Raw genomic sequence first — 18,944 nt, 5'->3', positions numbered from 1 at the left:
CAGATAAAACTATAATTACTTTAATTGGACAAAATTAAAGTCAAATATCCGAGGTTTCTTAGAGCAAAATACACATTTGTAGTATACAAAAGCATGAGTTATTGTAATTTTTCTATATTTTATTTAAGTGGTAACCTAAACATAACACAAATGATAAGTAAAAAAAATATTTTCGCAATTGACATATTCTTTTAAAGTTAGCTGTAAAAGTAATTTTTTGCTTTAAAATGTTAACAGGCGTTTATTTTATTACAATATAAGCGATGAAAACTATTAATTCAATAGCATTTAATTACAAATATATTTCAATTATAATCTGTACTAAAATATCGGTCGTGGGGTCGATATTTGTATAATCTATACAATTATATTTTAAAAAGGTGGGTAGTTACTTAAACCTAAAATGAATGTGTGTTATTTGCAATAAATGTTGCGCTGGTCGCGATAAATGTGCTAAGAATAATAGTAAATATTAGACTTTATGCAGTTTAAAACGAAATGGAGTCCGATAAAGAGAATTTGAATAAATGGATCGATAAAACAAGGATCCCTTTACCAGTACAACCGTTACCGGCTTTACCGAAGCATCTATTAAAAAGTGATCAGAAAAGAGTTCCGTTAAGAAATCTCAATAGCGTCGATCTTGTAGCCGGATCGAGTCGGTCGTATGGAAAATTCGTACCTTACAAACAAAATGTTCAAAAACAAAACACAGGAGGCGATAAGTTTGTAACTTTAAGACAAAAGAATGATGACCTCGATTGGGACCTTAAACTTATAAATGACAAGAATAAAGACAAAGAAGATAGTATAATATCAGTTAGTGATGACAGTTTTAGTGAAAAAGAAAATTTAGGTAACGTTGAAGCGAAAAGGAATAACACACCTTACAAATCGCCGATATTAGAACCGAATAAATTTAAAAATATAAAAAGAAGTTTAAAACGACCACATAGTCGGGAGCTGCAAGGACTTTCACCATTGGGACCGACAGGAAAGAAAGGGGACGAGAAACATAAGCGACGTTTGAAATTCGATGAGAATTTTCGCCATCTGCAACCCCCAGAATATAGTAAGTCAATTCGAATGTTACGCATGTTTGAATTCATTCACAAATAACTGTATTAGGATTCATTAATTATGTATGTACAACGTTAAAATACATTTTCTCGAATTTCCTTAACATTTGACCTTTGTAAATCTTCAAATTATTACTCTTGTCTCAGGACTTTGACTATCTCAAATCACTAGGAGAAAGTATACTTGAATGAGATACTGTGTAATTTATTTTTTTGCAAGGTGCTTACAACACACTATTATCTCATCATCTTCCTGGCTTTATCTCACGTATTACGTTGGGTCGGCGCTTCAGGGTTTATAAAACTTAAACAAGATGTGTTGATTTACAGGTGAGGAGTTGTGTAGGAAGTGTTTGCATAGCGACTACGCGAATGATATGTTTGAATACTTGCTGAGTGTTGAGACACCAGGCCAAGTCTCCATCCTGCCAACTATCAGTCGCGCTTGCGTTCTCAATTGGCTCATGAAAGTTAATGTAAGGAATTCTAACCCACTATTTAGTAACTTTTGACGAGGTCGACTAAGGTCTTGTCACCCTAACATTTCGGTTAGGTTCGAGCTCAACGTGTTTAAGCTGACGATTTTTGACATTTCTCTCCTTTTAATGTAGGTGAAAGATAGATGGAATTTAACTAACTACTGTAAGGTATTGTTATTAAACTAAATATTTATTAGAATTAAGAATGCTATTTCATGGCTAAATCGTCAAATCATCCTCGTCTCCCAAAGATGTTTATCGTGTTATAGCATGATATTTTAGAAATATTCTACAACCAGTTTTATGAATTTGCATACATAAAAAAAAGAAATATAACTGGCCGTTTGTAAAAACTGTAATTATTTTGTTTACTATTAAATACATACAAATTGCGTGTATTCTTCAATCAATTGAGGTCGCTTAGTGTTGATATAGTATGAGAAATACCTCCTAAGAGACTGTATTAAATCGATCATCCCTATCAAAATCGTGTCTATAGAATTCATAAACCTGTATAATATTGCGCGCCTGAACCGGTCATTCGGAATTGGGTTTTGTTAAGTAAAAACCAATGACGTTTCCCACTCAACAAGTTCTCACATAATTCCCACTACAAATTTGAATACTAAAAATAATCGATTAGATATTGACTATACCATAACAATGAAAATATATTAATGATAAATGCATGCTACCTAAAAAGTCAAGCAGCGTATCTAGTTAATTATCATAATTCTGAACCAGTTTTTTTTTAAATCTCGACAGAGATGCGGAATTCGAACCCACGATTATGTTATTGTTTTTACCTTGAATTATGAGACTATTGGTATTTTTAAAGGGTCCTCGAGGAAATCCGGCGGTAGTCCAGACCGCATGTTGGTATTTGGACTCCGTACTCTGCGGTCGTGTGGTCCAAGTAGACCAGTTGCAGTTGGTAGCCGCGGCATGCTTCTGGATAGCGCAAAAGATTCACGGCCCCATTGCGTTGGCCTCCAAACTCGTCAAGTACTCTAATAGAGCCTTCAGCTGCAACCAACTCAGGAAGACTGAAATGGGAATCTTAAATAGGCTGGTAAGAACACCTTTGACATGCCTGGAAATATATACAACCTCGGCTTTGATGACATTGGCTGGTACATAGTTATTCTTAAAACAAGTAAGGAATGAAAGAAGTTAGAGGCGGATCAAGTAGAATTAACCCATTTACTTACTGAAAATTTATTTAGATGGATATTTTTGTATTCTTGTCACTTAATTAACTATTTATTACAGAAATTCCCCAAACAACCGATAGTGCCTCAAGATTTCATCACGTACTTATCATGGGTTTCAAACAAATCTTGCTTCGGGGAAATTGAAATAGCTGCAACCTTTCTGTGCATGTCTGCTCTGATGATTGATAAGTCCTTCAGCACTGAATTGCCATCAGTCATCGCAGGAGCATGTGTACGAAATGCTCTCATAGCGCTGGGAGACCGAGACTCTATTCAGCGTCTTCATAGTTGTCCAATGTAAGTAATTAATTTTATTTTAATTATGTCGATGGGGGCTTAGGTCAAGACTATTTTAAAAACATCTTAGAATTTTGAAAATTACACCTTGGGTACGAAACTTAGTCTTGCACTTACGATAGCGCTCTTATGTGAGAACCATTCCATTAGTCGTTAGGACGCACATGCGCAGTGAGATAGTACTTAATTTGCCTTACTGCGCATTATACTCGTCAACTGAGTCCCCGCACGACGCTCGCTTCGTTATTTCTTATGCGGGGGACTCTCCGCATGCTGTATTATGAGTTATCGATTAATAAAATTGGATCCTAGCACTTTAATAAAAATACTTCATAACGGGATTCCGTATTAAATTAAATATAAAAAGAAATAACATTTGATATTTAACTTAGGAATGTTACGTTCACGGATTTAGCATACATCATAGTACATTATCCTGTTATTCTGTTACTCCGTGTGTTACAAACACATGTCAAGCGCTAAAGATCACGAACATAATTATGAAATGGATGCGTCTTTTAAAAGCAAGGTTTTTTAGTTGGTATTTTAATACACATAATTAATGATTCTAAACATATTATATCACAAAATATTTCTTTATTTTCAAGGTCACTGGAACAATTATTTATTTAAGTATTAGTCGTGAAGTACTTTTTTACTGAAAATATTGGCACACTTGATTTAATTTACTAATATTTCTTGTACCATTTCAACTAAGATCTAAGCGTGTGCTGTGATTTGCTTTACAACAGTAATCGAATTGAGGGATTCGAACCCTCGACCACAACCATAAAACGATTGGCGCTATCAGGCGTACTATCGGGTGATTATAACCTTTTAGCACACATTTTTAGACTCTGTTCAGATAGTGCTTTAAAACCTAAAGAAATCTAGTATAGATCTGTCTTTATTATCTTTTAAACTGGAACAGGATTAAATGACGGACAAACCAGACATGCGATTTGTAATTTCCATTTATACAGATTGTCTACATTAATACTTCTACCAAGGATTAGAGAGTTTGCTATAAACGTTTTTACTTTTCCTTTAGATTTCAAGAAATACAGAATAAAACGGAGAACGTGTGTGCAATATGTTCGCGGTTGCGTCGAGCTGTCGGTGTTGTTGCAGAAAACAATTTCGAATACAAAGCGCCAATCGAGCTGTTCGGTGCTGGTCCACATTACATAGCGCAAAAGGTGATTAAATTTGTAAAAGATACAGTCGCCGTCAACTGTACATAGACATTTTTGAGGAAAATGTTCACAACATAATGGTACAATGACGTGATCTGAAGACTGGTTGGTTAACTTTACGAATAAAAAACAAGATTGCGGAATGACTCGACTGACCGACTGTACTATATTATATTTATGAATTTTCATTATATTTTATACTCGAGTTTTATTAATGCTCAATCTATAAAAAGCTTTAATATTACATGTTATCATAAGTTAAATATATGCTACATAATTTAATTGATTTTTGAGCAAATTAAATTAAGATAATTATAAATTAATAGTTTCAAAATTTTATTTAGTATTTATGATACTCTTAGAAATGGCAAGTCCAATCCTTGATAAAGTAGTAGTAGTATTGGTGGCCAGAAAATGTTAGATAAAAATTAATAAAAATCACTAGTCACTTCTTATTAATTTTATGTGTTTTATGTTGAAACTTAAGTTGCCTTTAACTTAAGTTCAGACTTTTTTCTATTATTTTATTCTTCCTTTAACTTATGGTTCCTCTTAATTCTGTTTACGTTAAAAATAAAGCGAAAGCAAGCATTTTATAATTAAAAAGAGTTATCCTGATTTCAAATGTGTATATTGAAAAACACAATTTAATTTATTATTTTTATAATAGTAAAATAATATAGAATAGTTAAAATAGCTTAAGTTTTCATGAGCGTGACATTTATGATTTTTAAAAGGTATACAATTTAAGGACTCATTAATAGACAAGAAAAAAGACTAATTAAAAAGACTCGAATCGATTGACTCTAACGACCAAAGAATAGACAAAAGAAAATATTAAAATATTGTAATCACGTTGAAAAATATTTTGTAAATAGATATGTAATAATAAATATTTAGCATGAAATATAGTTTTTTATTAACTAAAGGTCATATAATGCTAACATAATAATTATTGGTATAAAAGAATAATTTTATAAATCCCCGATCCGATATTTTTAAATACATCTCATCTTGAAGCGACAGCAAAACAAAAAAAAACCAACTGCCGTGGAAAAACCAAGACTCGAAATGTCTACTAAGTTGTTTAGACGACTCGTATCAAGTGAAGGTCATACACTAATTAAATACAACTTTATGTCTTATGAGATATAGTTCTAATTTGATTGACCAAGGATTTGTAATGAAGGATCGGACAATTCTGTTGTTTGTGACCATTCAGATTACATCGGACTTTAGTTGTGGCGAGCAAACGTGTATGTTGTTGTGCAGATTAAATATCTCACATTAATGTTGTTAATATCTTGTTAATTCTCGTAAATAAATTGTTGTTTCTTGTTTCATGTCAGTGCATAATTTAAGGTTATAATGATTTTAAAACGTAAGTAAAATATTTTTTTACTGTCGTAATTCTGTGGTGAAATTTTGCATTATGCCTATTACTTCAGTCAACTAACAAAATAATTTTTACTTACAGTAATAATAGCTTCTATATTAATATGGAAAGCAGGTTCCCAGAAATATCAATCAAATAATGGCTTTGAACGATTTATTCTATCAAATATTCCGCAATTTAACATAGGTCCGTATGGCGGTAGCTCATATTCGCCACGCTTTTCTCAGAATACGGATCAATCATATTTAAATAATGGACTGGGAGAAAGATTATCAGATTACCAATCCAACGCACGGACTCAACCACCAATTCAGAAAAATAAATTGCAATCACAACAGACCGTTTTTCAACCTAGTGTTCAACAACAAAAGCAAACACAAATTCAATCTAACAAAAAAATTGTAGCCATCCCGTTACAATTGCAACAACCACAAAATTTACAATTACAACTGCAACAACAGAACACACAAACACAACTGGAAATAGACCAACAAGCCGTGCAACAACAATCAAACCTACAGCAACAGTCAAATTATTACCAACAAAACCAGCAACAACAGCATAAAAATTTCCAACAAAATGTACAACCACAGTACCAACAGAATTTAAAGCCACAGCAACAGAATTATCTCCAAAATCAGCAAAACCAACAACAGGTTTATCCACAAAACAAACAACAGATTTATCCCCAAAACCAACAACAGATTTATCCCCAAAACCAACAACAGATTTATCCCCAAAACCAACAACAGATTTATCCCCAAAACCAACAACAGATTTATCCCCAAAACCAACAACAAATTTATCCCCAAAATCAGCAAACCCAACAACAGCTGCCTCAAGTTCTACAATCTCAAGTTTACGGATCAAATAATCAAAATTATTATTCGGGACAAACGAATACGCAATCAATAAACACCGATCTAACATCGAAATTTGGCAATGACAATACCGGAAAAACAAGCCAAAATGCAAATTACAACAACGAAACCCTGGCTATAACTAAATTTGGTCTGAAATTGTTTAAGGTGAGTTTTTTTTACATATATCATGGACACTTTGAAAATATGCCCTCATCTTTAACAACTCAAGATTTTTTTATGTGATTTTATTTTTTGTTTAAATGATACAAAAAGTAACTACCATCACTAGTAAACCTATATATATAAAAGAAAGTCGTGTTAGTTACACCATTTATAACTCAAGAACGGCTGAATCGATGTGACTGAAAATTGGTGGGCAGGTAGCTTAGAACCGGGAAACGGACATAGGATAATTTTTACCCCGTTTTCTATTTTTTATTCCGCGCGGACGGAGTCGCGGGTAAAAGCTAGTATTCAATTAAATTAATGTCGTAAGTTCCTTAATTGCATACTCAAATGAAAAATATGCACATTATTGAAAAACAAGGTAAATGATTTGCAATATGTAAATAATGTGGTTTTCCCATTAAAATACTTTATTTTATGTTTATTACATAAATTCTAGATGAAAATGATAAAATAATCAATTTTATACGACTTTCAGGCCGTAATTAGCCAGGGAAATAGTGTGATATCACCGTATTCAGTCGCATTACTTTTAGCACTTGTACAACAAGGTTCGTCAGGGTACACGCAACAAGAAATCACCACGGCTCTACAATTGACTCCAGATGCATCACAAACATTGTTTAAAGGACTTACAGCTTTTATGAAGGTATGATGATTATTATTTTTTTTTAAAGTTGCAAACAAACAAGCAATCAGCTGATGTTAAGTATTTGGTCTACCAGTTTGAAGATGACTTTGAAAGTTGTCACTTTATCTCTAACAATTAGATAAGTGGCAGATGTATCGCTAACTTTACCACAGGTTTCTTTTGTTATGGAACTTTTATAAAAACATATTTCTAAGAAATTTTTGAATTTCGACTTCAAATTTTGAATAAGATTTTTTACTTACCTTGTTACAGAGTTAAAAGGTAAAGTAATAAAGCAAACAAATTGATTGAAAGAAACATTGAAAGTCGATTTTAATTGAAAGTCAAAATAGAATAAATTGTGTATTTTGTGTTATGTATAAGTTAATTTAGACAATATTTGGTGGCTTTGGTAAGTATAGGTATTGTATATTTAATACATTTATATTTGAACAAACACTCATAGTAAGTTAAGTAATTAAGATTAGATTTTAGGATTTAATGTGATTAAATCTGAAATGCTTACTTTTAGATTGTGTGACAATAATGCACGACTTTTAAGAATTCCTCCGCTTTTTTAAATCCATTTATAGTAAGAAAAAGGCGCCAAACGAATGAACGGCGAAGTCAATGTTATGTGATCACCGTTCTATCATCGTTGTTAATAATGCAGTATAGAAATAAGTACTTCTTTATTATTGTTCTTTATTAGGAAGTAGTCTTTTTATTCGCACTGGTTCGTTCTTTGCTAAAGCTTGCTGCAACTTTATTTATTTTTGTACCTTCAACAGAAACGTGGGTCTCGCAACATTCTGAAGATTGCAAGCAACATTTATGTAGCAAATGGCTTTATACTTGATAAGAAGTTCAAATCAAATGCTATCAATGCTTTCGGCAGTGACGTCACCAGTGCGAACTTCAACGATCCTTACGGAACCTCGGCAAGGATAAACAATTGGGTGTCTGAAAAAACGAGTCACAAGATTACAAATCTCTTGACACCAGGTAACGTCTTTTGAGTCTTCATCGTCTAGCAAATATCATTTTCTTACATGTTTCATAACTTCTATGTTACCTTTTTTATGATTAATAATTATTATTAATATAACAAGAATAAATGCTGCTACGCCAATTATAACCGCTGCTTCTATTTTTAAAATTTAAATAAGTAATAAGTTAATATTAAAAACCAAAATCCGACTGATTGTGGCTATAATAGATGAAGTAGCGTCATCTATTTGCATTAAAACACATACTAAAAAAGACTTTATAATATTGTAATTTTTAATTGAACGGAATTAATATACAATACAATACAATTTTATTCGTTATTCATAAATTACTGGTCATATAAGTAAAAATTATAAAATCGATCTCGTATACATCGGTTATAGTCAAATACATTGAAAAAATGATTTGGCAATGTAAAAACGTATGTATTTTTATGGTGAATGACATTCAAATTCATTTATCTCTAATTTAAAATTGTATTTCTTTCGTCCAATGCATGTCTTATGTGTCAATGTTATTACATAAAACATACATAACCTAGGTATATAGACAAGTGCATATTACCTACACTCCAGGGAAAAAGGTGAATCGAATGAAACCTCATTCGTCATCGGTCATTCTTTAGACTTTAGGTCGTCACAATTAAATTTACATCCATACGTACAAACTCACATACATAAAACATTACTTTCTTGTCGGGAAATTAGTCACTTTAAAAAGGACTATTTTCTAATTTCAGAGTCGATTACGCCGGAGAGTTTAATGGTACTGGTGAATGCTGTATACTTCAAAGGCAGTTGGGATATAAAGTTCAGACCAGAGATGACACAGGACAGTATCTTCACCCTAAGAGATGGATCTCAGAAGTTAGCGAAATTTATGCACGCGACAAGAATGGTCAGAACAGACGTCGATCCTGTACTAAAGTCACAAATATTGATACTTCCATTCGAGGTAAGTTATTAATGAAATTAAAATCCTAAAATTACCATTCCACATTCTTTCACATAGGGATGTTCTTTAAAATGTATGCAAAATAAAACATAGGATATAAAAATGCGAACGATGGCTAGATTTCATTAATTTATTGAGTACTCCTCGTACTTGGTAAAGAAATATATATACATATTGTTTCTGTTTAAAATTCCAGGGCAGTGAATACTCCATGATGTTTATACTTCCACTGAAGGGAAACGATGTCAATAACGTACTTCTATCATTGACGGAGCCACAACTCTACTCATACCAGAACCTTGGACCTAAGGAAGTTAAAATTAAAATCCCCAAGTTTAGTGTCAAACAAGACAGTGACGTACAAACGGTTTTAAGTGCGGTGAGTTAATAAATTCATACATATAATATAAAAAAATACCATTTATCTATACAGAACTCTAACATGGAAGTAAAATTTAGGGAGTGAATTTAGACATATTCTGCTATGAGAAAAATTATTGGAGCATAATATATATGACATATTTTTTATCTTTTACAGCTTGGTCTTTGGACAATGTTTAGTAATGAAGCAGAACTGAGTGGGATTGGTCAAAAGAATGGAATATCACCGCGTATCTCAACTGGTGTACACAGCGCGCTTCTATCTATTGACGAGAACGGAGGTTCTGCTACCGCTGCCACTTCTCTATCTGTAGTTGCTCTTTCCTACGACGATCCTTCAACATCTTTTACCGCCGACCGACCCTTCCTCGCAATACTCTGGGATAATAAACTTACCACACCCCTCTTTATGGCCAAAGTAGAAGATCCGGAATCATAATTATTAGTCATTTTTATATTTTAGTGTAAGAATTTTGAAGTGAGGTAATTAAAAACTTACATTCACTCCCGTTTTTATTACTGTATGTACTGTGTGTGCCTGGTATATATGTATAAAGTATTCATCACGAATCTAGAAGAGTAAGCTTATTCATCGTCTCCCTGGCCTTTTTCCACTCACGTGGGGCCGAAGGTTTTATGAACCTTAAAGTTTTGGCTTCAGTTTTTACGGTCGGCCGCCTGCCTGTCGCCAACCCTACTTGGGAGGAATTTCTTAAAATTAAATATAATATAAACTAAATAATTCGAAATTACTTTTAAAAATACACCAAAAATAAAAATTAGTAATAAAACATTGTAAATATAACGCAACTAAATGAATCTAAATATAAATTAAAGAAAAATGTTGTTTCCTTAGGCTTCATAGATAATTTGTTAATTTTTTTTTGTAACAGTCAGTCAACAGTTGTACAAGTAATGAGAGGACGATATCTGTGTGATAGCCACTAATGGGGTTCTAGCCTAGAAACTGCTTATTATTACAAAAAAACAACAGTAGCTTAGAAAGTTTCGGAATTTTATTTTGGTCTTTTATTAAACAAACTTAAATAATAATTAACAAATATTAATTACATCGAATACTTTTTTCTTTTGAATCTCTTAAAGAAATTTATAAACGGATCATCGGCGAATGTTCTTGATTTATCTTCATTGTAGAAGTCTTCTATTTCTTGTAGCGTTTTACCTTCAGTTTCGGGCAAATAGAAGTACAAATATATAGTGCCGAGGAAACCGAACCCTGAATAAGTTGCAAACGTGCCCCATAACTTTAAATTGACCTCTAAGTCTATAAATGTTTTCGCGCCGAGAAAACTAAATATGTAATTGCTAGCCGCTGCGATACCTTGAGCTGAGGCACGACTCCTAAAAAATAAAATATTAGCTTATTTATAGTGTAATGTGAAGAACCTGATTAGTTATTCTTTTAAACTTATAATGGGACTAAATGCAATAGCCACTGGTTAAAAAGAGAGTTGCTGCCCATTTTTGTCAGTTGTTTAAACCCATTTTTAGTCTGACAATATTCTCGACAAAATTAAGCGTACTATTAAGTTTTTACATTGGTCCAAAAATAGTTAATTAGCGGGCATTAAACGTAAACATATCTCACCTAAAAGGAAACACTTCTCCTAGCAATACCCAAGGCACGGCGAGTCCGGTGAACGTAGCCACCATATAGAACAACACCAAAGGTAAGTAGCTTTTTTCCGTTGGGAAAGTACTAGTGTCATAGGAATAAACGGATTCTGCGAGATTCTTTCTAGCGTAGGCGCTGAGAGCGGCGCAGAAGATGGCAGTACCGAGCATCGCTGATATCGCTAGCTTCCGCTTACCAACCACTTTTATTAACATCACCACTACAAGGGCAGTTAAGAAGGTTATGATGCCAACCATAAGCTAAAAAAGAAAATGATTTTATCAGAATTACACTCTTTATAGATAGTATAAGGTGGCAAACGAGCAAACCACCACTCGAAGTGACCGCTGCTCCTTATAGACATCTGAACCAAATTTAAAGTTGCAGATGCGTTGCCTAACCTTAATTGAAACGATGATAGGTTCCAAAACTATAACAATCTTGGACACCAGATTTCGTGTAATGTTTGAAGATGTATAAAGTTTCTTACAACAACAACTTTCCCGTCTTGCGCCATGCCGAGTGCGCCGCAGATGTTCACCATGTTGGGCCGTATGGGTGCGAGGCCGCTCATCACGAAGAATAGGAAGTACATCATCACCAGCACTAATGGTCTCATCGTCTCTTTACACAACATCACGTATCTGAATTTGTACATCGATCTGTAATAAAATGTAAAGAACATTGGTGTTTTTTTCTTTTTTTTATAAGAGAAGGGGGCAAACGAGCAGCGGGAACACCAAGGTGTTCATCGAAGCCCATGGACATCTGCAATACCAGAGGAATCGCAGATGCGTTGCCGACCTTTGAGAAGGTGAAGGTGTATTTTTCTGGAAGGTAAACTAGAGAGTTTATGTATTCAGTATAAATAACTAAAGCTTTTGAATTTTTATAGACTTCTTCATTTTTTTTGTAGCTACTAATACTAACAAGGTCCGGAAACGCTACAACAAATTGATAAAAATAGATATCTCTGTAAGTACTTTGTTACATACCTCTTAAATGTATTCATCTTATAGTGTTCACAACTCTTCGTTACATCATCAATCTTGTCACAAATGACACACTTCTGGAGTTTCTTGCTATACTCAACTAGCTCATCGAATTCCTCTTTAACGTCTTCTGGTTTAGTCCAGCCTCTCAAATAACACAGCGACTTTAACGCTTCCTTTTCTCTTCCTCTAGAAAGTAACCAAACTGGCGTTTCTGGGACCTGTAAGAACGATTACAAACATGTTTTAACTATATACGAACGCATATATTTCGGCGACGAAGTTTTTGGAGTTATTTTAGTGCTTTATTTCAATGCCAATTCAGTAAAGTATATTAGACAAAAATAATCGTAGTAATGCTACCTGACCTGCAAAACGAAATAAATTCGATATGTTATTTTTATGATCAAGGCTTAAGACGGTCAAAATTGAACAATGTAGATATTACATTTAGGAAAGATTGTCGTTATAAAATAATTACAAAATATCTGCCAAGGATAATCATTGCGCAAGAACAAAGTTCACTTACCAAGAATACGAAAGCCATAGAGCTGACAGGTACGACGAGACTAATTAGAGCCGCTGTTCGCCAGTCGACTACAGTGCCCAAAAAGTACATGACGAATATACCGATTGATGTAAATAGTTGTGTCAAAGTACAAAGAGCACCGCGCACTGATGGCTCACTGAAAAAAGGAATTTAATAGACTCAATGATTAAATAATAAAAAGTAAAGAGTACTTTAATTTTAAGTTATAATTTCTGCTGTGATCTTAAAAGCCAATGATTAATACATTAACAGTTAAGTTTTTCCAGCTCTTAGATCATTAAGCTCTTACTCATATTTGTTATTTTACTTACAAATTTGACAAAATAGTTATAATTGTAATGAAAAGGGTGTTTGTTAGAGTTTGATGATATGAGAAGGATTTTTACTTATGTTCCAAGATCAAAAAAAATTTCTAACATCAATAACCTTGATGTTTAATTCGCTCTGGAATTCGGGTCAGCGACCACAAGTAGATAATAAAGAGCCGGACGTGAGATGTGCCAATACTACTCTATTTGTATGATTGAAAACTTCAATCATTTCAAATTTTGATTCTTCAATAGATACATAGCATCATCGACATCGTCGAATACATTTTAACATCTCGTCTTCTTTCAGGATAAAATTATTTTGTTAATAAAAATCTTGAAAATTATTTGTTGTAGTTCAAATTAAATTGTAATATATTTATATCAAGTTGATACATCTTCGTATTTTTTTGATCAAATCGTAAAGATAAGATTGCAGCCATTGACCTAAAAGTAATATCTTTGTCTTTCGAAATTGACGATGCCATTGGAATCGAATTACTATAAACATTAGCTTATCAACCTCGAAATTACGAAATAGGTGATATACCTGACAAAACATTAAGGTAAAGTGGACCAAGCTACTTTTAACTTGTCTTTGAACATTTATTCATCATGTCTTGTCTGTTTGTCACTTTCTACTATAAAAATATATTTTTTAGAAATGTTTCCGCAGTGGAAGTCCACAGCAAGGTATACAAATTGAGAGATATTACCTGATCTCTCCCACATAAGAGTTGATCGGTGCTTCCATGATACCAGTTCCTAATCCCAGGAGTCCATTAGCGATGAATAGAGAAGGTAGATCCCATGAGAAATACAGGAGTATCCAAGCTACAAGATGCGGGATGTTGACCAAGAAGTTAGCCCTTTTACGACCGCAAAAGTCTACTATTGGACCTGACAGTAACGCACCGACTGGCTGGGTTAAATAAGAAAGACTACCTGAAAAGAAACAATTTTTTTTACCCTACTGACAAGAGAAGTTTTAACTTCAAGTACTTACAGATATAATTATACTACAGTTACATCAATGATCGTCATGCACGGACAGTTTTAAGCAGTCTGTGTATGCATAATTTAATGTAAAATAACATTATCTTGAGTTGAAAATATAGTGAGTAATTAAGCTTGTATGATGCATAATTAATATTTGAATACATATAATTCAAATGACTGCATTGTTCACCGTGTTTAATTCAGATAAGACTATGCGTCAATGCCCTCAGTATGTGAAAAATACTGTATACTAAGAAGTACGTATAGTTAATAACAAAAAATATATTTATTAAACAATATTATTTTAAAGATATATCTGTTTACAGACCCTTTTTAAGATCTTAAATTTGAGAACATTGACGTCTCAATATGTCGCAGTTTCATGCATTGCGTAGAACATACATACATATTTGAACCGCATTGGTATCATTACATCATTTACCATAATTTTAACTTCCTATCCATGTTATTGCTGTCTACAGCACTACTACAGAAATTTAACTAGTTATCTTCAGTCAGTAAAAAAAACAAAAGAACAGGTAAAATAAATTCAAGGCCAAAATAACATAATTACAATCCATTACAATTGCATATCAAGTTAAATTATAAAAACGTTAAATTATTTTAGGGCGATTTTATCAAAGTATGTTTTTTGAAGTCTAGTTACACTAATACGTTGTAGTCTATATATAAGAAATTGGAACAAGTCTGACTGACCCCGGAGGATGTCTGCGTTTATATCAAATTTGCTCCTTTGTCCGTCCATAGCCTAAACAGCTTGAGTAATTTCGAACTGTGAGTTATTATTCAATTTATATTCTTCTCCGGAGTATCCTCGGAGTATAATTAATAGTCTATTGGTCATATTATTTAGTGAATATTAAGTGGTTATGAATATGACAGTTAATTAAGTAGTCTTTAATTATTACTAGCTTTTACTCGCGACTCCGTCCGCGCGGAATAAAAAATAGAAAACGGGGTAAAAATTATCCTATGTCCGTTTCCTGGTTCTAAGCTACCTGCCCACCAATTTTCAGTCAAATCGATTCAGCCGTTCTTTAGTTATAAATAGTGTAACTAACACGACTTTCTTTTATATATATAGATAGATGAATATTATCTTACCAAACCAAGATGCTTGTGTTTCATCCAAGGATAATCCTTCTTTAGCGTTAAGTAGACTTGGTACTGCAATTGTGGCGAAACTAATCGCCATACCGAGGTCCAGTAGAAGAAAGTTTGGCGGCATACATGCTATCACCTGGAATACAATTAATCAAACTAAAGAAGTGATTTGCAGTCATCTTTAACGCTTCACGTTAAACTGCTAAAAGTGTTAAGTAATCAAATGGCTTTATTGATATATTATAATTAAAAGGTTATTCTTATTATGCCAGTATAGTAGGACAGAAGCCCTGATCTGGCATGGAATGGGGCGAGTTAACATTGTGCCAGTTGCATGCCAGCGCTAATTTTGAGCACTACTATCGTACTGTACTGGGATAATGTAAATCAGGAATTATGTGATGTATTGAAATATGTTGCTTTAATTTATAACTTACTATCAACCCACAGTAGAACTGACAAAAATAAAAAATGTGATTTCAATCAAGCGATTCTTTTCAAATATTAGCATAGATTTAGGTAAATCTTTTTGAGTAAAAAAATCGCACAAGTCTCTCACATATACTCCTTAATTCGTGCCAGCTGACATCATAGATAATTATTTTGTTACAAACACGAAATTTGTTCATTTGATGCGTGTAAGGAAGACTACATTGCTACAATACCGAATAATGTCGAGATGTTAAAGCCAAGGTAAACTACTGTTCTTTTAAGATAAAAACAAGCATGAATAAACGCACACATCAGTAAATAAAATAATTCAATATCAGTTTAAGGCATAGACATAAGTGCAATTACGGAAAGATATCAAATTCAATAACTTTGTGACTAGTAAATGAACTTTATAGCTTTGCAATTTAAACAGCAGATATAGATAAGATCGTTAAAATGTGAAAGCCGAAACATATAAAACTGGAAAACTGTTCGTAAAAAACGGGATTCTTACAACGATTAAGCTGTCTGAGCTCCCGATATTAACTGTGCTATTGACTTGTTACATCAACTTATTAACTGTGCTGAAATATTGGGAGCTAAAACAGCTTAATCGTGGTAAGAATTCCGTTTCTTACGAAAAGTATAAAAGTAAAAACCACAAAAGTTTGAAGTTATATATATAAAAATGGAAATTACATTTTAACAAGATATAAGTAAATGAATATGACATAGAGTAAATAGAATGGCTATCCTAATTTCTAGATATAATACTTGAAAAAATGAGCCACAAAATAAGAGCCAAATAAGGGTTATTTTAATATCAAAAGTTGCTTAATTTTCAATGGTTCGATGTGTGGATGAATTTTACGCGACATTGAACTTGTATATTAAAAATGTTCTCTTTCTACCGTGAAATAAGTGAAAACGTCAACGCAAACATAGTATATAGACATTTTATTACCATATTACAGGTTAACAATGTTTTAAGACGATATATTCTTTACTTATGTAAATTCTTTATATGTATGTTATCAAGAAAGTTATTAAGATTATTTCTTTGTATGTACAATGTAGAATATCATGTATTAACATTGTGTTTTATTATATTGACAAACTAGCGATCGCCCGCGACCTCGTCAGCGAATAATAAAAAAAAGTATAATTTAATATGCCACACACGTCAGCTCTCTTCCAGTGAAAGTCGGGAGATAACCCAGAACAAATACGGCTTGGGAACAGACAGACAAACAGACAAACAATCAGATAGTCAAAAATTTCGTCGTTATCAGCAATGCAAATACACTATGAGTACGAAATATGATTCTTTTTTTTCGATATTACATACAAACACTCCAATTTTATTATATGTGTTTATTTATAGTTTATGTAACTGTGGGTTTTAATTGTAATGACACTTGTATACACATATATAGTCATTCTTTTCATACTTCTTGTAATGACAGAGACAACATTGTGCCAAGACAAGTGTCAACGCAGTCGAAGCCCATCTTAACGAATTCATGTTAAACAAACATAAATAAGACATACAGACTTTCAGTTTCAAATTAAAGTAAAACTTAGTTATACATTGTAATGCGATGACCTCGTGTGAAGCTGTTTTTTATTTGCACATCAGTTACATCACGAATAAGGAGAAAATAAGGACGGTGAAAGACGAGACGAGATGGCCAGTATTTCAACCGTCGCTGCCGATAAGGATTGTTAACTTTTTTATGTCAAAATTTAATGAGATCCTGTTCATATACACATTCGATGTATATGAGTATACCACATACTCGATTGGTGGTTACGAAGACGAATATAACAAATAATTATAGTTACTTTAATCAGAGAATTAACATAATTATAAGAAATAAACATGGATTTATTTTAAATATAATGCATAAAAACTAAAATATAAGACGAATTGACGATGGTTACGAAAATATAAATTCATAATTAATAAAAATTAATAATTGCAGTTATATTTTTTGTCAAAAACGCAATTAATTGACTTTAATTTTATATAATCATGAAAATATTTTTTTTGAGCCACTTTCGTAAATAATTAGCATAACAATAAAATAAATTTTCTTATTTTATTTGTTTAATTTTATGACGTTAACTGTTGTTAGTTTGTACAATCTCGATATTAGTATCAATAAACATGTTATCAATCATATCAATATACTATCATGGAATGGCATCTAAAGATTTACACAGAAAAACTTGCACATTTTTTGCTATCCCTCTTTTAGAATCTCAATTATTTTTATAGTACCGATAACAAAAAAACAAAAAAAAACATTCGTTATTTTTTTGTAATTAGTACAATAGTTTTTCTTAAGATTTTTATCATAGATTTTTAAAAACAGATTAGTATCATCAACTTAAACACTCTCAAATTCCAAAATAATATAAAATATATATTAGACAATACATGACATTGTTAGCCAGCAACATGTGTAAATATAATTTCCCATTTTCATAGAATTCAACCATACATAGTAAGACCAAATCATTCTAAATATACAAACTTGGTATTACACAGAAATCACATTGATATACGAAATTAAGTTTATAATATATTACTAACTTTTGCTAACCAACTGTAATTAATTTAATGAAAGAAGATTCACTATAAAAAACACTTCTTAATTATTTTTTATAACATTAAGGAAGTGTTAAAAATCGTAGGTAATAAACTTTCTATACCCATCCGTTAATTCTCGATCTGTGTAGAATAATATTCATTATAAAAAAACATATGAAAGTATTTAAGTACTATATATAATTAATTTCACTAACCTGAGAAGCAACACATCGTATTCGACTAACAGGGATCGTACTCGTAATTTGATCTTGTATTTTATGTACCATTTTTTATTATTTATTAATTAAGTAATTCTTAATTATAACACTTAAATTATGTAGCTTATTAAATAATTATATTTGCGGGATAAACATTTCTCACTTCGATAACCTGAATAAGAAAATGACGGTACAAATATATTTTCTTACGTCGCGGCTGTCACATAGTGTGATCTTTAACTCACTGCTACTACACGCACTTGTACGCTGTATGTACCCAGTATAGTGCTATCCAAACTCAATGTTCGCTCGTAATTTTGCACGAGACGTGCCTCACGAGGTATCGTCGGAACGTAAAAGGATGCAGGGGCGAGGCGTCATTTATTCACCAACAGTTGGCC

The 18,944-nt window shown here is 32.5% G+C and overlaps 3 protein-coding genes across 3 annotated transcripts; 2 read left to right on the top strand and 1 right to left on the bottom strand.

Moving 5' to 3' along the window:
- The first annotated feature begins 498 nt into the window (after positions 1-498).
- LOC106709762 lies at positions 499-4,395 on the top strand. Its single transcript, XM_014501636.2, has 5 exons — positions 499-1,088; positions 1,426-1,555; positions 2,397-2,630; positions 2,831-3,069; positions 4,121-4,395. The coding sequence occupies exons 1-5, from the start codon at positions 499-501 to the stop codon at positions 4,311-4,313; spliced, it is 1,386 nt and encodes a 461-aa protein (XP_014357122.2). The 3' UTR covers positions 4,314-4,395.
- A 1,091-nt stretch (positions 4,396-5,486) lies between these two features.
- LOC106709780 (leukocyte elastase inhibitor-like) lies at positions 5,487-10,177 on the top strand. Its single transcript, XM_014501657.2, has 7 exons — positions 5,487-5,646; positions 5,743-6,689; positions 7,189-7,359; positions 8,133-8,346; positions 9,092-9,306; positions 9,503-9,685; positions 9,845-10,177. Exons 1-7 carry the CDS (start codon positions 5,634-5,636, stop codon positions 10,124-10,126), a joined length of 2,025 nt encoding a protein of 674 aa, XP_014357143.2. The 5' UTR covers positions 5,487-5,633; the 3' UTR covers positions 10,127-10,177.
- Positions 10,178-10,692: 515 nt separating this feature from the next.
- LOC106709770 (facilitated trehalose transporter Tret1) lies at positions 10,693-18,884 on the bottom strand. The gene is made up of 8 exons (XM_045682070.1): positions 18,707-18,884; positions 15,298-15,433; positions 13,890-14,118; positions 12,845-13,001; positions 12,319-12,536; positions 11,814-11,985; positions 11,297-11,583; positions 10,693-11,049 (listed from the first exon to the last, which is right to left on the bottom strand). The coding sequence occupies exons 2-8, from the start codon at positions 15,419-15,421 to the stop codon at positions 10,755-10,757; spliced, it is 1,482 nt and encodes a 493-aa protein (XP_045538026.1). The 5' UTR covers positions 15,422-15,433; positions 18,707-18,884; the 3' UTR covers positions 10,693-10,754.
- Between the last annotated feature and the right edge of the window lie 60 nt (positions 18,885-18,944).

The sequence above is a fragment of the Papilio machaon genome, chromosome 18 (genome assembly GCF_912999745.1).
Source record: "Papilio machaon chromosome 18, ilPapMach1.1, whole genome shotgun sequence".
NCBI classification, from domain to species: Eukaryota; Metazoa; Arthropoda; class Insecta; order Lepidoptera; family Papilionidae; genus Papilio; species Papilio machaon.
Note: the sequence above shows the minus strand (reverse complement) of the source record. Positions and strands in the feature narration are given on the sequence as shown.